This window comes from Pagrus major, chromosome 8 (genome assembly GCF_040436345.1).
Source record: "Pagrus major chromosome 8, Pma_NU_1.0".
NCBI lineage: Eukaryota > Metazoa > Chordata > Actinopteri > Spariformes > Sparidae > Pagrus > Pagrus major.
The window spans coordinates 19,516,521-19,539,360 of NC_133222.1; the positions used below are offsets into that span (position 1 = coordinate 19,516,521).

The 22,840-nt window shown below is 42.2% G+C and overlaps 2 protein-coding genes across 2 annotated transcripts; one reads left to right on the forward strand and one right to left on the reverse strand.

Annotated features, from left to right (window-relative positions):
* The first annotated feature begins 3,427 nt into the window (after nucleotides 1-3,427).
* On the forward strand, nucleotides 3,428-12,813 carry acanb (aggrecan b). Its single transcript, XM_073471847.1, has 18 exons — nucleotides 3,428-3,500; nucleotides 4,444-4,827; nucleotides 5,166-5,340; nucleotides 5,565-5,692; nucleotides 5,796-6,089; nucleotides 6,290-6,544; nucleotides 6,747-6,921; nucleotides 7,222-7,349; nucleotides 7,441-7,734; nucleotides 8,797-8,886; nucleotides 9,057-9,185; nucleotides 9,293-10,345; nucleotides 10,489-10,602; nucleotides 10,759-10,917; nucleotides 11,592-11,674; nucleotides 11,753-11,897; nucleotides 12,211-12,393; nucleotides 12,722-12,813. Exons 1-18 carry the CDS (start codon nucleotides 3,428-3,430, stop codon nucleotides 12,811-12,813), a joined length of 3,954 nt encoding a protein of 1,317 aa, XP_073327948.1.
* A 6,749-nt stretch (nucleotides 12,814-19,562) lies between these two features.
* Nucleotides 19,563-22,607, reverse strand: hapln3 (hyaluronan and proteoglycan link protein 3). Its single transcript, XM_073472598.1, has 4 exons — nucleotides 22,463-22,607; nucleotides 20,518-20,916; nucleotides 20,095-20,397; nucleotides 19,563-19,840 (listed from the first exon to the last, which is right to left on the reverse strand). Exons 1-4 carry the CDS (start codon nucleotides 22,605-22,607, stop codon nucleotides 19,563-19,565), a joined length of 1,125 nt encoding a protein of 374 aa, XP_073328699.1.
* Nucleotides 22,608-22,840: the final 233 nt, after the last annotated feature.

Consider the following 22,840-nt stretch of genomic DNA (forward strand, 5'->3'; position numbering starts at 1 on the left):
TTCAACTGGCATTAGATACATTTTTTTTGCTTTAATGTATCAATATAGAGAAAACTTGCCATACTGAGAACAAAAAACAACCTTTCAACAGGGGGGGAAAAAAATGGCAGAAAGAGCACTGGTTGCATGGCTAAGTGAGCTAACTAGCTAACAGCAGTTACAGTGAGTGCTGCCCCCTTTTTGTTTGGAGTATGAATTCGACGCGTGGCCAATTCTTCCATATTGCAACTGTAAACCTTGCTTTTACAATGCGATTCTGTCTGCCACTGGTGATCCAGTCATGCTGCCACGTTTTTTATCTGCTGCCACGTCTCCAAATGAATGAAGAAACTCATGTTTTGTCCCGTGTTATTGGTAGCTGCTACTCTGAGGGAAACAGAAAAGAAATTAAAAACGTAATCTATAAGCAGGTTTAGGTGTATAACCCTTAAAAATTACAGATCGAAAATTTTCATTTGGAACCAACGTTATTTTTTTTGTAAGATTACTGTTGGGGCATTTCAGCTTCATCGATAGCGACAGTCGAGAGGGACAGGGGGGATGACATGCAGCAAAAGGCCCAGGCTGGGTGCAAACCCTGCTGTAAGCATTCAGCCTTAATAGGCTGTGCACGCTCTACCTGGTGAGCTACCATGGCACGCCAGTTTTGAACCAAAACTCTCTTATTCTTGCAGAACATGCAAAGGCAAGGTCTTAAAAGAGAAGTTCATGGGTTGTTGCTTGTTGTTGGAAAGTAATTTAGGGAAAATATTAATATGGTAAAACTCCAGAAGAGTTGGGAAAAGTTAAGCCTGAAAATGAAGGTATGATCATGGGAAAGTCTCAATCACTTCCAAATTTGAGAACACAAAAAAGTGGGGTGCATACGTCATCACGAAGAGGATCGGCGGATGGACTGAACATCACACTGTGTGATTAATCCAGGGTGGATTTGTCCCTCTGTCTACATATGCTGTGTGGTATTTTATGTTTCCTCCTGAACTGGGCCAACTTCCATTCTCAGACAGATCTTAGACAGTGGGGCAAATATTAGTCCTGCTGTATGTCCTGGATCTGTGGAACTCTGAGAATGTCAGCCACACACACACACACACACACACACACACACACGCACACACACGCACACACACACACACACACACACAGACACACACACAGACACAGACACGCACGCACACACACACACACACACGCTCATTCATATAGTTTGTAGTAGACACACAGACATTAAGTATAAATGCCACATGAATGTGCCATGCATTACCACCAGTGTATTTACAGTAAACGTATATAGTTATGTTTATACTGAGTCATTTGAACTTTACCTCCTCAGATCAGCCACTCAAAATACTGTGTGACTGTGGGCTTCAGGTTTATTGGTTGTAAATGTCTCCATGTGGCTGTTTGGAATGAACCGGGTGCTTTCTGCAGCCTGTCATGGGGCTTGTGAACGCAGCACAATGAGGGTTCAGTTGGGACTCGCAACGGTTTGTCTGTTTGAGGGTGCTGCACGTCACAGCAGTGGAAAGTTGAGAGAAAGTAACCAGTGTGGTCATCAGGGTTTGACTGATGTGATAGCAAAGCTGATGTTTTTGGAATGAAGTTGACGGCTGCAAATATTTAAAAATATTTAGGGTCAAATTTGACTTTTTATAACCAAAAAATAGATTAAAAACCCTCAGAGGATTTCGACCATAGGAGCTAAATAGTTACTTTTTCTGTGTTTTCTGTGTGTGCTCTTTATGGATCATTGGCCTTCATAGATCTCCTCCACATGTGTATAAAGGGATGTATAACAATTCTCCAATGTGTCTGACTTGTTTATAACCACATTAAAATCCCTAAAATCACACCCATTCTGTCTTTCTCATAAAAAAATCAGAATATATCAATATGCATGAATATATTTAATTTCACAGTTTAACCACTGTCTCCTACTTTGCTGCAAAGTCTATTCTCAGTGTTTGTGCACTGGAGGTTTCAGGTTTTCATACCACACTTGTGTGCTAACATGCCCGCAATGACAATGCTAACATACTGATGTTTGGCAAGAGGTTCAACAACTTAGTTTAGCATGTTAGCATGCTAGAATTTTCTAGTTAGCAGCGTGGTATAGCACAGTATACAGTAATGCCAAGGCTGATGCTAATGGCATTAGTTTTGTAGGAATTTGCTCATCACAGTACTGGACACAATTTTTTTTTACCTGATGATGGTGATAGATGAAAAGTCAGAGGATCACCAAAGCTGTTGTAACCCATCCTGTGGGGAACATGGATGTCAGTACAACATGTTGTGCCTATGCATCTTATAGATGTTGTGATATTTTACTGAATAAGTAAAGAAGAATTGTACCTGTGAGTTGGTGGTGCTTGATGAGAAGTCATGATCATGAAAGTCCTGAGGATTCATCTTCTGGGGACCATGAATCCATCTAATAGCTGAGGTACTTCGCCAAAAGCCAAAAAGGACAACCTCATGGTGGCTTTAGAGGAAAGTCAGGAGATCACCAAAGTCAGCACATTTCATCCTCTGTGCTTCATGAATGTCTACACATTAGATTTGAAAATATTTCGGTCTGAACCAAAGTGGTAGACCAACCATCCCTCGAGCCGTGCCATTTCAATTGTCAATGAAATAGAAGCATATTCATAGCAGCTTTAACACAGATACAGTATATATGTAAATTATATTTGAGCAAACAGATGTACTCCTAATACTTAAGATACAGAAAACAATATGACAGTTGCTGAATGTATATTCATTCATGCACAGACACTATAAATAAACTGTATGCACACAGACAAATAGACAAGGACACGTGTTGAAATGTTTTTAAGGTGGAAAAATAGCCTCATTTCAACATTAATTTCTTAATTAGTTTTCAACAAATGGAAAAGCACTTGAGACGAATGAATCATACTTCTCCCTCTCAACCTTATTTTAGAACTAAAGACATTTCCTGTGTACTGAGACAGAGGGGCTTTCATTCCTAACTGGGCATGTATGGTATTTCCAAATGATACTACAGACTCCTGACGTCCTATTTCCATTGTAGCTAATGAGGGTGACGTTATAACCAAATTCACTGAATATCCTGGATTACATGGAGTATGAATGTAGGCACAAAGGAGTTAGGAAAAATACAGTGGTATTCGGGAGTAGAGGAAATGATAATAAACCTGCTTATTCATTCTCACACTTGTGTGAGCATTTCACTGAGCATTTATGGTAGTTATTACATTCCCTCTGTGTACTCCCTTTGTTTATTCTTTGTGCTAATTTTAGCCGACTTGTGATCAGTAAGTGATGTAAAGACCAAATATAACCTTAAACATCAAAATGACTTTCTGTAGCATTAAGCTCTGCCTGTCTTTTCTGTCATTAATTATCTTGTTCAAACATTTGGGTATTCTTTCAGGTAACCATGACCCCTCTGCTTCTGCTGTGCGTGTCCTTGCCCCTCATCTCGGCAACAATAACGTTTGAAGACCAGGAAGGTAAGTGTTGAAAAAACTGTTGAAAACTTCAGTAGCAATTGTTGAATTTCAGTTTCATTAAATGGATTCTTATCTTTATCATCATTGTATAGAAATTAAACACCTGTCTCAGGACCCCTTGGAAACCTGACTATTTTAAGACAATGAGAAATGAATATTATGCTGTGGCATAAAAAGGGATTCATTAGTCCTGTCCTTTTTATGTTATCTTCTATCTGATTAGAACTTAATTACAGTCTAAATTTAATACTGATGCCTCTATACGACCTACATAAGCAAAAGAGACTATCAGCGAGAAGATTAGTTATTTCTATCTAAATATTCTTCAAGCAACATTATGTAGAATCTATGTATGTAGGCCCCCCCACTGTTCATGAACACCAAAAAGCAGTCCACTGGTCTAACATTGCAGGACAGTTTAAAAACAAATGATCAAAATGAGTAAAGCAGAATGACAAATGTCACTTTTTTTATTTTACATATTTTTCTTCCTTTTCAAAACCTGGTGCCTACATTACCCACAATGCCACTGAGCCACTGAGTGACACCCCTGGAGGCAGTTTATCAGATGACATGCAGCTTCTTCTGGAGCCACAAAAGGCTTTATACTACTTCACATATGAAGTACTACTCCCCAAGACCTTAAAACACACTTTAATGGGTACAATTGGTGGCGTTACCCTTTAAGTGTAGATAGGGTTGGTAATTGGATCCCTGGTTCCTTTATAGTTCTGCATTGCTGCACCCATGTGTGAATATGTGTGTAGGGTAAGCGCTTTGTGATATATAAGCACAGTACACTTACCATTTTACTATTTGTATAAAGGCTTTGCCACAGCCCACAGCTCACATGACTGTAAGAGATGTTGCCAAAACATTAGGTTGTATCGTCATTAACAAATAAGAAGACTAACTAATTAATCATGACCTATCTCTACCCCAGACATGGATGGCACGCTGCGTGTCAGCATCCCCATGGAGATGCCTCTCCATCCTCTGCTGGGCAGTAAGGTAGTGGTACCATGCTACTTCCAGGACAACACCGTCAATGACCCCGGAGCCCCGACTGTCGCCCCGCTCTCCCACCGCATCAAATGGACCTACGTCACCAAGGAGAAAGTCACCACGATCCTGGTGGCGTCAGAGGGAAAAGTTCACGTGGAGATTGAGTATTTGGACAGAGTGACGATGATCAACTACCCGCTGGTACCTACTGACGCCACCATCGAGATAACAGAGCTGAGGTCTAAAGATTCTGGCATCTACCGCTGCGAGGTGATGCACGGCATTGAGGACAACTATGACTCTGTGGAGATCCAGGTTCAAGGTAGACAAACTTCCATCAATGTTTGTTGAAACATACAGAAACTTAGCCCCTATAATTGTATCTCAATTGTTTTCTCAAACTAAAGGTAAACAAGATGATCTTTTACACCACTAGAAAAAAGTTTAAACTTCTACAAACATGTTTTGCATCAAATTGCAGGTGTTCTTAAAACTTTATACACTATATTGGTGTTTTGTTGGGTACAAAGAAGTATATATAGAATAAATTAATTAATTAATCAAGCCCACTGTCTTATCATGCCAGTTGAGGTCTGACAAAATTAAAACAAAAATGTTAAAAAATAGCTCATAAAATAAAAAAATTCCTGTGTCTCACAGGTATCGTGTTCCACTACCGAGCCATCTCCACCCGCTACACCCTGACGTTTGAGAAGGCCAAGGCAGCCTGTATCCAGAACAGTGCCAGCATCGCCACTCCAGCACAGCTCCAGGCTGCTTACGATGACGGATACCACCAGTGTGATGCTGGATGGCTCTCTGATCAGACTGTCAGGTAGTGTCCATCCATTACTTTGATGATCTGATGGGACAGTCCAACTGATGATGTTTGAACAATGTAAAACAGTCGCAGTTTTGTTAGGTTTAGGCCTGATTTTGGCTACAATAACTATGATAATTATGTAAACATTATATTACATACATGATGTTAGTTAAGAAAATGTTCATCATTTTCATCCAAGTCCACCTGCTGACTGACATCTCTCTTCACCTCTCCAGGTACCCCATCCAGGAGCCGCGGGAGCGTTGCTATGGAGACAAGGAAACCTTCCCTGGCGTGAGAACCTATGGAGTTAGAGATGTCAACGAGACCTACGATGTGTACTGTTTTGCCCAGAAGATGTCAGGTACACTCATCTAACAAAAGCTACCCGACACACATGAACCCTCTGCACATAGCTGTGGACTGTCATGTCAGTGTGTCGTCTGTGTCGTCCTCTCTCCTCCCAGGCAGAGTCTTCTACTCCATGTCTGTAGAGAAGTTCACCTTCTATGAAGCAGGTGACCAGTGTGCTAAACTCGGAGCTCGGCTCGCCAACACCGGAGAGCTTTACCTGGCCTGGCAGGCCGGCATGGATGTGTGTAACGCTGGCTGGCTCGGGGACAGGAGTGTGCGTTACCCCATCAACATCGCCAGGCCTCAGTGTGGAGGGGGGCTCCTGGGAGTGAGAACCATCTACCTGTTCCCCAACCAGACAGGATACCCCTACCCAGACTCTCGCTATGATGCTATCTGCTTCCAAGGTAAACACTTAATGGAGAATAAGAGAAAATCTTTTCATTGTTGACAAAATAATTTATATTTATTCTGTAAAAAAGTTATTTTAGGATGGATTTCTTCTTTAAGATTTCAATATATCTGCTATTCTAGCATTGGAACCATCAACATTAACCTGGTGTTCCTCACTAAGGCTTCAGAACTGTCTGCAATCTTGTGTCCTCAGCTGGTGAGGATGTAGGTGCTGTGCCCATGAGGACTACCCCTTTCCCAGATATCATCCGCATGACACCTGCTCCTGGAGTGTACCCGGGCCTCACGACTCCATCTGAGCGTAAGGAGTTCAGTGGTGGAAAAGTCGCCACCCTATTCCCACTGCCCCTCCCGCCCAGTGTGACAGACACATACTCTAAAGTGACTCCTGTAATACGTGAGCCTGGACTCGATCTGACGGGCATTGATGCTGCAATGGCTCCCACAGGTAAGTTGTAAATGACTTATAAATGTTCAAACTATGAAAAAAATGACCACAATCTGCAGTTGGGGAACAATGCACGATGAGGATATAAAGATAACTGAACAAAGTAGGCTGAGCTCAAAGGAAAATAAATACCATAAAATGAGACAGTTTACCTTCCTTCTGTCTTCTGTGCTTCTTCTCTTCCCTCACTCTCATGTCCCAGGTGTGGTGTTCCACTACCGACCCATCACTGGTCGTTACACTCTGACCTTCCTGGAGGCTCAGCAGGCCTGCAAAAATATTGGGGCTGTCATCGCCAGCCCTCAGCAGCTGCAGGCGGCCTTCGAGAAAGGCCTTCACCAGTGTGATGCTGGCTGGCTCCGCGACCAGACTGTCAGGTGAGCTGGAGGCAATGATATCATTATTTTCTCCCCTGCAAAATATCTAAATTTGTTCTTGGACCAGGCTACTTATCGGAGCAAAACTGTGATGGGATCAAATAACTGTAAAAAATCTTGAAGACCATTGCTCTTCCTGTCTCAATGGGGGAATTTGTTGTTCTAAAATTTCAAAACTCCAGGATTTAAAATTGCTTAATGAAAAAGGTTTATTTTGTATGAAAAAACAGATTCCTGTAGGAATATTACAGCAAATCAAATCCTTAATATAGCTGTATCAACATCCTCTTTCATGCTCAGGTATCCCATCGTATCACCCAGAGATAACTGTGCTGGTAATCTGCCACACCTCCCAGGAGTCAGATCCTATGGCCTGAGGCCAGCTACTGAACTCTATGATGTATTTTGTTATGTGGAACGTCTGCAAGGTGAGGATTTATTAGAATTTACATTTAAACACATATATCTATCTGCCTATCTGCTTGAACTCTTCTGAATTCTTGTAAATGCTCCTCCCAGGCGAGGTCTTCTTCACCAGTGACTATGACAGCTTCTCCTATGAGGAGGCTGTGCAGCACTGTCAGAAACTAAACACCACCCTGGCCACCACTGGCCAGCTGTACGCTGCCTGGAAACAAGGGCTTGACAAGTGCCGTCCAGGCTGGTTGATGGACCGCAGCGTCCGCTACCCCATCACAACCCCCAGGTCCCACTGTGGAGGTGGTCAGGTCGGGGTCCAGATCATCTACGCCTTCCCCAACCAGACAGGATTTCCTGATGAGCACTCGCGCTACGATGCCTACTGTTTTAAAGGTAGGAGAGATGTAGTCACGTTTATATGTTATATTTTAATGGTAAGATAAACACATGCATTACAAAATCATATAGAGATGAGAAGTGTGGGATATAGGCAATTAGATACTCTGTTTGGAGTATACAGTACATTTGCCCACCTGATAAGTCACACTGAAACTTACAATAAAGTACAAACTGTTTATTAAACAGCTCTCCTTTCAGCCAAATTCACTAACATAAGATGGTATGCCTCTCCTAACATCTTACATTCTTTAGAAGAAAGTGATCACAAACCGACTATATAGTTATGCACAGTTTAATAACTTTATTTCATATGATTTCTGGCTATTGACTTTGGAAAAAAAAACTGTTTCTATTTGACGGCTGCCAATGTGTTGATGCACAGCTATGTAGTAAAAGTACATAGAATACAAGACAATTTCTCTTTAAATCCAGCTACAATGTTCACAAATGTTTACAATGCATAGAGAGCTGTGTATGTATTAGACAGTGAAACTCTAGAGTATATATTTGCCAGAATTCATTTCAATTCATCATATCAACTTGATACTGTATTGCAGTGATTCCTAGACAGAGGTATTTGTACCCCAGGAGATACTTTAGGAAGATCATAGAGAAGCTCAACTAATTTATCATCATACAACTGAACCAGAAATCAGAGGCAATCATTGGTGGACTCTTGTGGATGCCCTAAGTCCCTCAATGGGGTTAAGAGCATTGTCATCATTTCAGCTTACTTCCTGTCTGTTTTGCAATTAGCGATCCCCTCCCTGGGCAGGGATACCAGAAAATGTATTTTCTCTTTTACTGCATGAGCAGAGGAAGGAGATACATTAGTTACTAACTAAACATTATAGAGCTATTTAACACTTATTCTAAATAAAAAAGAAAAAAAATATTGCTTACAGCTGCTTTAAGTTCAGTCAAAGTCACACATCAGGGATAAATGGTTGAACAAATTAGCTAAAAGTAATGAGAAATAAGTAGTTAGTTTTGCCAAATTACTTATTTTTTTTACTCTTGCTTAACTAATCTGTTATCTCATTCTGTCTTTTTCAGCTGAAATTGAAACCAGTGTGAATCTGACAATAGTGACGGTGGATGTTATCAAAGAGACAACAGTCGCAGTTGATCACTTTGCTCCCACAGGTAAGACAGATGCATTAAATCTGTTCTCTTAAGTCTTTGTTACAAGGCTTGATCTTGAATATATTTTCACAATACATGAGCCTAAATTTGCGAGTTTGTTCATCAGTATCATCATTGATATTTCTGTGCGTCTTCATCATCTCAGCTTTGTTTTGTCTGCTTTTCTGTAGTTGAAACTACTGTTTCCTTAGTCGAAACTACTGTTATCTACAATGAAACTGAAACCAGTGTAAATATTACTGAAATAGAGGAGTTTATCAACAAGACGACCATCACAACTCATCAAGTTGCCCCTACTGGTAAGAAAGTGTGAATGAAAAGTGTCTTTCTGCAAACATGACAATATAACACAATCTGCATTGAGCATCTAATGTACTCTTGTCTGGATTCTTAACATTTCCCACAGTGAAACCCATCTTACCTCCACTCCCTGTCGATGAGTCTGGTTCTGGTTCAGCTGATCAGTCAGCTAGCGGGGAGATCCCGGTGGAGTCCAGCACCTCCAGTGCCAGCGGTGTTGACTCCTCTGGTTCAGGACAGGAAGTCATCTTCAGCGGACACACTGATGTCTTCTCCGGAGAGGAATCTGCCTCTGGAGGTCCACAGGAGGCAGAAGGAGGAAGTGCTGTCATAGTCACATCTGGAGAACTGGGTAGTGCATCTGGATCTGGAGAGGGCCCTGACAGACAACACTCTGGCTTTGGTATATCAGGATCAGGTTTTAGCAGTGAAGGTGGGGACATCAGTGGAGAGTCGATTATCATCATAGTGGATGGGAAGATGGTGGAGGTGTCAAAACACGAAAAGCCAACGGAGCAGGAATTAGGACAGGGAGGTGTTGAAACCAGTGGAGGTTTCTTGGAATCAAGTGCATCCGGATCAGGAGGAGTGTCTGCATCAGGGTCTGGTGGATTTTCTGGCATCTCGTTTGTCGACCACAGTGCCGTTGACCTCACAGTCCAGCAGTCTGGTGAGCAGGAGGTGTCTGGATATCGCCCCTTTGGATCAGGGTTCCACAGTGGCTTTCCATCTGGTGTCTCAGGCAGTGCCTCTGCCTCTGGGGACTCTTTCCAGCATCGTGGTGATGTCATCTACCTAACAGACAACGACATGATGGAAGTGACCGAACCGCCACAGGTACGCCACCCTGAGCAGGGTCGGGGGGTTGTGGAGGTGAGCGGGGAGGGAAGTGGGTCAGGGATTCATCATGAATTCAGTGGCACTTTGGACCAGAGGTTGCATTTCTCAGCAAGTGGAGCCCCTCATGAAACACCAACCGCGTACAATGAGTACATTGAGAGTCTCGGCCAATCAGGACTCTGGGAAGAGAGTCAGGAAGGCCGTGCAGGACCTACAGAGTACGTAGTGACTCCAGACGCAGCCTACACCAGCCCAACCACAGCACCATCAATGTCACTGGAAACCCCTGCTGTTGTGGAACAGCCTGAAGTGGTGGAAGGTATGTGGTTCAGGTGTTTACTGTAATTCTGTTGATAAATACTTCATCATAAAGCCAAAAACATGTTCAATGTTTTGGTGCAGCACCACTGATGAACAGGAATGACATAATCAGTCATTAAATCTCTTTCTCGCTACTCTCAGACTCTGCAGACCCCTGTGATCCAAACCCCTGCAGCTCAGGATCCTGCTCTGTGCAGGGAGGGGTCGCTGTGTGTCAGTGTCCCAATGGTTTCACTGGTGAAGACTGCTCAACACGTGAGTCACCAAACTACTGCAACAAACAGCACATTGTTTTCAAAGCCATTTAGCTGATAATTAAAGGAAGTCAACTGATATCAACATAGAAATGACATCCTTAATGTATTTACAGTTTGTCTTAATGTGTTGTGATGTGTGTGTTTGTGTGTGTAGCTGTGCAGGGCTGTGCTGAAGGCTGGTTGGAGTTCATGGGCAGCTGTTACCTCCACTTTGCTGAGAGAGACACCTGGTCTGAGGCCCAGCAACGCTGTCAGGAGCTCAACGCCCACCTGGTCAGCATCAGCTCTAAGGAGGAGCAGCAGTTTGTCAACTGTGAGTAAATGTGTCAGTGTGTGTGTCTAGCTGGTCTTGAGGCAATCAGTGGCATTTGCAAACTTGTAAGCATGCAAGCATGCCTTTTTATAAAGGGACAATTCACTCCAAAATTAAAAATACATATTTTTCTTATCCATCTTTCTTTCTTTATTCATCTAAATTGTTTTATTGTGAGTTTTAATATAGATTTTCAAGATATTGGCTGTAGAGATTCTCCAGATATATGTGATAAGTGTTGCAGTAATACTTTATATTATATGTAATATGGATTGCAGGAAAGGGAAATAAGCGTTCAAACTTGGGGAGAAATGTTTTTTTAAAATAGCAAAAAACAACTTCTGGAGTGATGATGCTTCTTTGAACTACTTTAAAAGGGAGATGAAAAACATATTTTCTAGGTGAAATTCAAAATTCACCAATGCATTCATCTCTTCCTATACATGCTGATCTTATTCACGTTTCCCACCCTACATCGACTGGGTGACAGGCAGGCTGCACCCCTGAACAGCTCCCTATCTAACTGGGTTGTTCACAAACCCAGGACCTTATTGCTGATTAATTTTTCTTCTTACTACTACTACTACATATTAGTTATTTGTGGGATGTAAGGATAGAATGAGGGGACGTGGTGAATAAATTGTTTCAAAGCTAAAAATTTCTTTGCGCTGCAGCCAACGGTCAGGACTACCAGTGGATTGGACTTAATGACAAAGATGTGCAGAATGAGTTCCGCTGGACAGACGGAAGTCCTCTGGTGAGTTTGGCTCCTTCACAAATCTCTACATAAACTGTTTTTCAATGTTTTTACTGATTGTCTTTGTAACTTCCTCAGACTTTTGAGAACTGGAGGCCCAACCAGCCAGATAACTACTTCAACTCCGGAGAGGATTGTGTGGTGATGATCTGGCACGAGGGTGGACAGTGGAACGACGTGCCCTGTAACTACCACCTTCCCTTCACCTGCAAGGCTGGACCTGGTAGGTTTACTGAGTTAAAATGTATGTCTGGTCAAGAAGTTATTGAATTCTTTCTGGTTGTAAAATTTTCTCTGATGTGGAACATACAGTTGGAATAACAAAAATGTTGTTTTTTTGTGGTTGGAGATTATGTCAATCAGAACAGAGATACATCTTCGTGCACTCTAAGACACTTTGGATTAAACCAAAGCACCACAACAAGAATCTTGATCGAGGTCATGGGACAAAAATGAACTACCAACCACGACCAGGAAAAGCTTCTTAACTATCACTTGATGTCTGTTCTTTATCTGTTGCCTGTCTTCTTTTCCAGTCATGTGCGGAGCTCCCCCTGAGGTGGAACACAGCCGACCTATGGGCGGCAGCAGAGAGCGCTACCCCGTCAACTCTATAGTCCGCTACCAGTGTGACGCGGGCTACACACAGCGCCACCTGCCGGTGATACGCTGCAAGCCAGACGGACAGTGGGAGGAGCCACAGGTGGAATGTACAGAAGGTAAATTTTCAGGGAAATACTGAAATATAAATTGATTATCAGAGGGATTACCAATACTAATGTAGGGAGATTAAAACCTTGAAACAAACAGGACATAAATTGTAAGATGTGTGAAAGTCAGCCAGCATCAGTGATCTAGTATTTTGTACACAGAAAACCTCCCGCAGAGCTAACATTTCAACATTACACTGATGAAGAGCTCACGGTAGCTTTTGGATCCTTTAACTGGATCCTTTAACAACACAAGTCAATTCAAGGTAGTTTATAAGTCTTTTTGGCAGCTCGTGTTTACATGATGTCATCAGTATTCGTACCTCTTCTCCCCCAGCTGGCACCAACAGCAACAGGCTACACAAAAGATCCCTGAGGAGGAGAAGTAAAGGGGTCAGCAGCCAACAGGAAACGAGGAAGCAGCTCTGAGCAGGAATGAAAGGACATGCAGCAGAGAGCCACAAAGGACCCCTCTTGCAAAGAAGCATGGACACCAATGCAAATGCCCGACCAAAAAGATAACAGTCCCGACCATGTATATAAACACACTAAAGCACATTTAGACAGTGATAGTTTAACTGACTGACGTTTTGGATCTTTGAGTGTCACTCTGCACCTTCTGAAGGCAGTTTTCTTTGTATTTATGCTGTCTAATTTATAGCTGTGACCCAACATTAGGGCGTATTATTTCAATGCACAACATGACATTTTTCTGCAAACAGTTGCCAGCACTGCACACAAAGTAAGGTAGATAAAGTAGAGATATAAGAGGCTTTAGAGTGACACACAAAGTCCAAAACAACCCCTGAAAGAAGTGTTTTCAATTGCAGCTGGATTCTCTGAAGTAAAACACATTGTTACATAGACTTTTGCTATATTTTTAGGGCAATTTTTCTAGTGTTTCTTAGTGTTTTTTATTTCTTTTATTTGGTCTTAAACTCTAATGACTACAATTGTGCGCTTCAGGCCGGCGAAACAAATGGTTTCTTACATTGTAGACGAGGACGGTGATTTTCAAACTTTTTGGTTGTGAGCCCTTAAATGATGGAGAACGGTGGAAATTCCGTTCTGTATTCTTTGAGGCTTACAGAAACTTAGTCTTGCATAAAATCACAAATCCAAGTAAGACATACATTGGTGCAGTAGAAATTGGTTTTTAATACCATAAATCATCTTTACGGACCCTGAATTATCTTGTCACAACCTCAAGTTTGAGAACCACTGATCAACTGCACCACCGCAGTATCAGATGTACTGAAATGATTGTGCTGTTCCATTTGATGATGAATAGAAATCCAAGTTCAAGACGTGATTAAAGTCACTGCAACAGACCTGGATTAAAACAGTCGGCACTTGTGCACTTTTGGGAGTCTTCAGTCACTTCAGTGCTAATCATTTGAATCAAGTGCACCTTAAAAAACTCCACATAAAATTTATAACAGTCCTCATCTGTGGCTGACACATGGCAAGGAAACCATACAGAGTAACAAGTGAGAATTATTGTGTACCGCTGAATCGGCTGGAGCCTCCAGGAAGTCGACCTCTGTGGGTCACCTGTTGCAAAAGATGTTTTGCAGGTTGGGGTTTATATTTGCGACTTCTTAAGAGCAACAACCTCAACACTCAACAGTCAACACTGTCTGATGTGAGAATCATGCATTTATAGATCTCACTGTAAATATTCTCTCTACAATTCTCTGAACAGCAGGATCTGTCGATAACGTATCAGACGATTTTATTGTTCAATCAGTTCGTCATCAACCTGTTTGTTGATTTGTTAGTTTAATTTACTGGTAAGTTGCAGATACTAATCAAGTAGGCATGACTGGTTTTGACAGGAAGACGCAAATGGATTTTTATAGTAAACCCTCAGACATCTTTGCAGAGGTTTATTGCTTGTGTTTCACGTGTGTTATCAATAGAAATACTTCTTAAAACTTGAGAAATGACACAATTGTAGCGAAAAGAAGCTGTGAAAGCAGTAGAAATTATTAAAATGATGAAGAAGAAGAAGAAGAAGAAGAAGAAGAAGAAGACGAAGAAGAAGAAGAGGGTTGAGGTGGAGGAGGAGGTTTTAAAATGTTGACCATGACCTTTTAAAGGTCAAGATTTGCTTCAACTTTGAGAGCAGATACTCGTGTCCATATCTGACTTCTCACAGAAAATTCACAAACACTGAAACGCAACCGCGCACACAGTAAAATGGTACTTTCATGGACACACACACACTTCAATAAACACACTACAGAGTATTAAAGTGGATGAGTGAGCCTGACGAGGCCACAAAGAGAAACACCAAGCTTGCCTAAAGAATTGTACGTTTTGTACAAATAAATACATGAATGAAGTCGAAATTTTAAATCTATTACTCTACAGGATGTGCTCAAATTCCAACATGACGCCAACATGTGAGCAACTATGTGTAGAACTTATCTTTTGACAAATAAACCAAAATATGTGTAACGCTGCAAACAGACAGATCCCGAATCCTGATGTGAACATGCAGTATGCTGTACTGTGCTGTGCCAAATAAAACTTGGAATCATCGATCTCTGTGAAATCATTGTGTGCACTTTTTACCCCGGGGTCATTCACAATTTGTATTAAGCAACTATACAGGGCTCTTTGCACTGTATGTTACCTAACTTATGAAAATCACACACAGAGATTTTCTGTCGTTTTCTTTCCCTGGAGCTGTTAAATTTGAGGTAAACTCTCCGAGCCAGAGGAACAAACCTGGCATTTAGTTTGTTTTTACCTTCCTGTGGAACTCGACCGTGAAAAAACACACAGTAAATAGGTCCTTCATCAGCCTCGACAGCGAGTACCTTCATCACTACAGTCACTGCAAACAGATCCGCTCTGTGTGTGTGTAACAGGGAGAGAAGCCCTGAATGTATATAAGTACATGTGTGGTTGCATATACACATATGCATCTAAGTGGTGTGTTAATCTGATGTATATGTGGCAGTGTGTGTGTAGGCATGTAATCTGTGTGTGTGTGTGTGTGTGTGTGTGTGTGTGTGTGTGTGTGTGTGTGTGTGTGTGTGTGTGTGTGTGTGTGTGTGTGTGTCCACTCATGTTTGGCCAGCAGGTGTAAATAGGACGTGTTTATAAAACCCGTTGGCCGTATAATCACTGGGACTTCTGTTCACACCCGGATGCAGGAGGGCGTAGCAACGTGTTCGACTCCACTCATCTAAAAGTGCATCGTGCTCAGACAGAGTGACGCTGTTTACATACAGTAGCTGTTTGTATGGGTCAGTGACCCATCTCACCTCTCTACCCTGGAATTCCTGTTTGAACTGTAAGTAAAACTGTACGGCGCCCTTGAGCATCCACCAACCAGTGGTGGTGTGCTCTCAGAGGATCTGAGAAAAACAGAATCGGAAAAAAGAATCAAAGGGCATCAAGAAAGATTTCCAAACATGTTGCGTGCGATGTCAGTTCAATGCATATTTCTATGAATCACTCAACAAGCACACAATGGATTGACATGAAATATGATAAATAGATGGGCCCCAGGAGATTACTTTGGTGGGATCCCGCCTTTTCATGCAGCGTTTCCTACAAGTCAACATTTCTAACACTTTAGTTCTACTCTGCTTCCAGACTTCCAAATCACCTCCTGTATCCAGAGGTGGCAAAAATACACACATTCTTTACTCAAGTAAAAGTAAGATAGTACAGGCTCTGAAAAGTACTCAAGAGTATAAAAGTACAAGTATCCCACTGAAGGACATTTCTACCTGCCATTTCTGTGGGAAGCTAACTGAACCTCGCGTCGTATTAATATAATTCAAAGACTATTAAACTCAAAGGTAGAATCAGTAGGATTTGTTTGTAAATTCACCATAAAAGATAGTTTATTGTTGAGCATCATTCCCAGGATGTCAAATGCCGACATTTTGGATTGGTTAAGCATCAAATGATAATTCCCCTCAAATCCATTCAAACTAAAGTAACAAGCCTGATTAGAAAGTTTACGCAGCAGAACGTACAGATATTTGTATTAAAAATGTAAGGAGTAAAAGTAAAAAGTTTTCTGAAAAATAAATACTCAAGTAAAGTACAAATAGCTGAAAAATCTACATAAGTACTTTCACACTTCTTCTACTTCCTCCGTTTTCCCGTGATAACGAGTTAATTTCATTTGTTTTCTCGAGATCTCGAGTTATTATCTCGAAATAACAACTGCCGTTTTCTCGAGATAACGAGATAATTAATTCGAGATCTCGTCATTAACTACATAGCTGGTCAGCTATGTAGTTAACGACGACATCAGGCTCACTTAGATTGCGCCGCCGATATAGCTGAAGCCTTGCTAACCGTCTTTTTAGATTATGCACACTAATGTGTATATTATCTGTAATAGCAAGGCATAATGCTATTTCAGCCTGTGTCAGGCCTTGATTGAAAAGATATGTGACGCGGTGATCGATCTGCTCCTGCTCCTGTGACATTGCTACACTGAATGATGTTTCCTGCAATGATTTAATATACTACACTATCGTTTCGTTATCTCAAGATCTCGAGAAAATTATCCCGTTATCTCGGGAAAACGGCAGTTGTTATTTCGAGATAATAACTCGAGATCTCGAGAAAACAAATGAAATTAACTCGTTATCACGGGAAAACGGAGGAAATAAAATGTATGAATGCATGGCCCTTTAGGGCTTCCGTATAATACCATCCAGAAGTTGTTAACTTGATAACCACAAGCATGCTAATGTGAGCATACAGCTAAAAAGCAGAGCCTAAACATGTCTTTACAGTGGTGTTTTTATTTATTTGTAGAAAATAGTACAAATGCATAGACATATATGATGAAAAACAACAAAAGGTACATGTATGTAACGAAACACTGTTTCTTCTTCCACAAAGGATGTAAACAAGGTAGTTTAAATATTACAAACAATACAAATACTCACTCATAACTCTCCATCACAGAGCACTACCCTTAGTCACCCAGAAACAGGAACAAGAGATGCTTTATATTTCATAAAATGGGATACACAGATATTTCAGGAGACAAACAGAGATTCCAATAAATTTCACAGTGTTAGAAAGACAACAAAAAGAGTCGGTGGTGGAAGTAAATGGAAAGAGATGACAGGAAAATGCTCAACCATTAAGGTGCCCTTTCACAAGGCACTTTGAAAAACTGAATATTTAAATGTTTGCTGCTGTTTGACTGCAATGTTCTGGAGGACACTGCTGACAAAGACGATGTTCAATGTTGAATAAATAGGCTACAGGATAGATGACAGACTGAGGTACGGCTGGAGTGCAGTGAATTCATTTGAATAAGAAGGTTTTTCTGAGTTTGATAACCGTCATGAGTTTGAAATGAAAGAATTTGAAGCAAAACTACAGATGGGTGATAAATTAAAGAAAAAAAACAACATTAAGTGTTTTAGTAGGGGTGGGACCACCACATGTTGCCAGAACAGCTTCAATGACCCTCAGCATGGATTTCTACAACAGTCTGCAACTCTAGTGGAAGGATGAAACAGCACAACAGGATAGAAATGTTTCACATAGGATAAAGATGATCACTCAGAACAACTTTGTATTGATGGGGCTCTGACGGGGCTTTTCCATACACATGTGCTGGCTCAGCCTTTCTCGGTTTGACTCGGCACGTCAGCCCAGCGCGGCAGGGATTTGCATTTCCATTACAAGAGAGCTACCTGCTTGAAGGTGTGTCTTAAACTAATGATGCGCTTGTCTTGAATAGTGGTCAGTAAATACTCTTCTTTCCCGCAGTACTGATGTAGAATAGCCATTAGTTCAGTGACAAACACATTTCCTTTCCTATAAATTCTTCACAATAAAAGTCCTCTGATGTGTATTTACTTCAAAGCTTTTATTATGAAGCAACAAAATCAGGAAATGTTGGGTTTTCCCTAGCAGGAACTTAACAAGAAACAGTAAAATACAGCAGATATCTAAAAGTACAAACGTGGAAACTGGAGAGAAACTCAACTTCAAACCACAGAGATTCAGTAAGAAGCTGCTGTGAGCTGAACACACAGTAACTTTTAAAAACAACTTTCATGCACAGACATGAGTTAAGTCCCGCAACACACGCTCGTTTGAGGGAGATACTGGGGTGTCAAGCCTCCAAGCAGAAGCACGGGCATGCTTTGGCCCCACTACAGAGAGGGTCCATCCCAGACATGGCGCAGTTCAACTCAGCATAGTAAAACTGGTATTGGAAATGCAAATTGGTACGGCTCTGTTTGACTCGACGTGGCCGAGAGTGCCGGTGGAAAAGTGGACCCAAACCATGCCAGCAAAATGTCCCGCACAGCAGAACAGAGCCACTGTTTGTGATGTTTCTCCACTCATTTAATCAGGGTTTTCATTTAATTTGTCACCTGTCTGTAGCTCGATTTGTTCTGTAATGGAAAGCTTGCAGCAAAAATAATCTAAATCCAAGAAGATGTTCTTTTTTTCTTTTTACACACAATATGGCCAATAATATGTGGACACACTTGCCAACATACGTTCATGTGCATTTGATCGGGGGCTGTTTTTCATGGTCAGGGCTTGGCCTCTACTGTACAGCATACATTTTAGACAATGGCGTGCTTCCAACAGTTTAGAAAATCTACCTTTCTATTTCAACATGACAATGCCCACATGAACAAATGGACGTCCATAAAAAAATGGTTCTCAGAGTCCGATGTGGAAAAACAGGCCTGCACAGAGCCCTGACCTCATCCCCGTCTTACTCTGATGAACTGAAATACCACCTGCAGCCCGACCTTATCACCCAACGTCTGTAGCTGTTCTCACTAACGCTGTTGTGACCGGTTCCAAAATCTTATAGATAGAGTGCTGTAGCAGCGTATTAATGCCAACAACAATTACACATGTGTCCACATACTTATGGCCATATGGTGCAGACATTTTGTCTAAGTAAAAGTAGCATCACATGATGAATGTTCATAGTTTAACAGTTGTTGACTGGTAATAAAGTTCAATACTGAGACGTCAGTTACAGTCTTATAAAGGTGGAGAGCGATTAAACCAAGAGGCTTCAAAATAGCTCAGAAATGAACAAACTGGCTAACTGCTAATTTGATTCCAGGCTACAGCTAATGCTAACCTCTCACACAGAGCTTTGAACCAGTACACTGTAAGAATGGTTTGTTATTGAGCCACGGCATCTACCGATAACAGTAGACGCCAAATTTCAGGTACGGTGGGCGGAACCCAAAACTACGCACCCCTGGTTCTGGTGGGCCACAGTTAGCCCGGACCCTTGTGATAGGATAACGGACACTCCCGTCAGCCAACCAGCCAGCATCACAGCGGTCCAATCCCATCAGCCTCCAGGCGGCGTACAGCTGGCCCACTTTGGCAATTTGACTTCCATCACTGACACAAGCCTGGACCGCTTCGGTGAAGTTGAGCCTGGTTGGGTGTTTTAAGAAGTACACATTCCCTAAAGCAGGAGAAAATCATCAGAGGAAAATAAGGTCCCCAGAACGCTGTTTTAAAGCTAGAAAGGTGGCAGGGTCCGCCACATATAAACAAAGTAAAACAGTAATCGAAATGAAATTGTGTTGTCCTTTAAGGTCAGTTTGTTTGTTCAGTTTATTCAGTCATGAAAAAGAAGATCTTTCCCTTCTGATTAAATGTTCTTCCCCAAAACTACATAGTGCACCTTTAAAAATGTTCACATACAGTCATACTTACCCTTGACGGAGGCGGTGAAGCAGAAAGCATCAAAGCGGTGGAGGAGTCGATGCCGTTGCCCGTAGCTGCGTAAGCCAGGAGCGAAGTCCACGCCCCCACAGCCTGCACGTGGGTCTGTGATTGGATACTGCACTGTGCCGTCAGCCAACCAGCCAGCGTTACACCAGTCCAGCCCCTCCTCCCACGCTGTGAAGAGCTGCTCAAATGTAGCGAGGGTGGCGTCCTGATCCTGGCACGCTTGTTGGGCCCCAAAGAAGTTGTAATGGTAGCGTCCTTCCTGAGAGTGATAGGGGAACACCACGCCTGTGTAGAGTAGAGAAGACTCAATACAAGACTTCCATGACGCTTCCAAATGACACTACTGTAACATTTCACACTCATCAACACACTTAACACACACACACACACACACACACTCCTCACCCTGCAGCTCCAGCTCCACCGTCACACTCTCGTCCTCCAGGCCATCGATCACCTCACAGCGGTATCTTCCTGTGTCGTTCAGTTGCAGCTCATTGATCACCAGAGACATGTCGCCTGGTGCAGAGCGTCGCAGGCGCACGCGGCCCCTGAAGTTGCCATAGCTGCGGTGACGGTTGCCCATGGCGACCATAACCTCAGTTTCCCTGGCGGAGGCTGCAGGGGAAACAGCTGCACCGATGATGTTGGCGGGCAACCAGGACCATTTGACCCGGGTCCTGCGTGGTGTGGCCAGTTCAGGCTCGTAGTGGTAGTGACAGGGGAGGGTGACGCTGCTCCCCCTGGTGGCTGACACTGCAAGCTGCGGGGATTCCACGTGCAGACGAACCCCGTTGAAGTAAACTAGAAAAGATACAAGCATCGAAAATCGAAAACAGGAGAATCATAACTCTGATTTCCAACCTGTTCTACTTTGGTCCTTGGTCCTGCAGTGATCTGCACGCCAAGCTTAAACTTGAGAGTCTTGTATCTTTAAATTAATTTAACTGCAGAACAACGGAAGTGGTCACTGCCAGCTGCAGTTGCTTCACTAATGCATAAATATTGTTGCTTTGTCTATGCACTATATTATTTAATGTATTTGTATGCTTACTGCTGCTATTGTGATGTGATTTAAGGTTGTAGTTGTCTTGTCATGTCTGTGACGCTGCTATATTGATCCTGTCTTGGCTAGTTCTCACTTGTAAAAGAAATTTTGATCTCAATGTGACTTTCTAGTGAAATAAAAGTTATATATGTATATATATTTGCAGTTGTAAACCAACTTTTAGGGGCATACTGACAACTACTGTAGTGTGTAGATGCTGTGCTTATTAAGTCAATATTGGGAAATGTATATATCATGCGTCCTTAGGCAGTACTGAACTGGTCAGGTGTTACAGTAGCAGTACTTTCCCTGATATGATATGTTAAATGTGTGACATAAACTTTCTTTAAGTTTCATGACTATACCAATTCTATACAGTACTGAACGAGGGGTGATTGATAAGTTCATGACCTGAGGTAGAAGGAGTCAATTTCAGAAAATCAAGCACATTTATATTTCATGGAACGGTAATGGAGCAAACGGATCGGCGTCTTAGACCCCCAGGAAGTGGTCCTCAGCAGCGCTAACGTCATTATCACAGTCAAAATGACAACCTCTGAGCTTTTTCTTCATTTTGGGGTGAAGGTAGTAGTCTGAGGGTGTCAAATCAGCATTCCTGGATGGCAGCCATTACCACTGACTATGGACTTGTCAGCTTGTTCATTTTCTCAGACAGTGCTGACTTGCAATTTACAATTACCGGAACAGAAATACCACAAAAGTTATTAACTTCAACCTTTCTGCATAATCACTCCAAGAGTTGTATTGAACGAGAAATCTTGTTTTACCTGAGGCCATGAACTCATCAATCACCCCTCTTGTATACAGCATAAACTATTCACACTTACCGGTGTACAAAAATGAACATGCTTAACTGTTTGTAGCAACAGGAAACACTAAGGGCGACCACAGACGGATCAGTAAGACGGGGCCAGACAAGGGGCCCCAAATAGAAAACAAACAGTTTCTGTTTGAAGGTAGAGTTCTCGAAAAATCTCTATCACAGACACACACACACACACACACACACACACACACACACACACACACACACACACACACACACACACACACACACAGGACGAGGACTACAAACCACATCAATCACTGGCAGAGTTTGTTTTCATAACTGGGTTGAGTGCCTGGGCTCCATTCATTAAAGCTGTCTTCTCCCAACATGCAGGTGTTGTGATGTAAATAAACGAAGCATGTAGTTGATCTGTGACTCACACACACACACAGACACAGACACACACACACACACACACACACACACACACACACACACACAGGAGGACCTACTCTCTCCGTTTCCGTTTCCGTTCCCATTGCTGATGTCCTGGTAGTGAAAGCCGTTGCTGTACGCGGGGATCCTGCACTGACCGCCGGGCAGCAGCAGCAGCAGGTACATGCAGGTGGCCAGTAGGGGGCGCAGTAGACTGAGCATCGTGCTGTCTGTCCTCTGCTGAACGAAAAGGATCAGAATAAACACTGTGCTCCTTATTCTGTTCAACTGCCATAAATACCAGGAGGAAAATCACAGACTGGAGACTGCATTGTTCGTGTAAAAGTAAAATAAAAGTAAAAATAAGAAATGAGCCTTTTCCCAAAATAACTACAATAACTTAAACATAGCTGAAGGGAGACTTGTGGTATAAAAGTGATGAGAATCCAATTTCA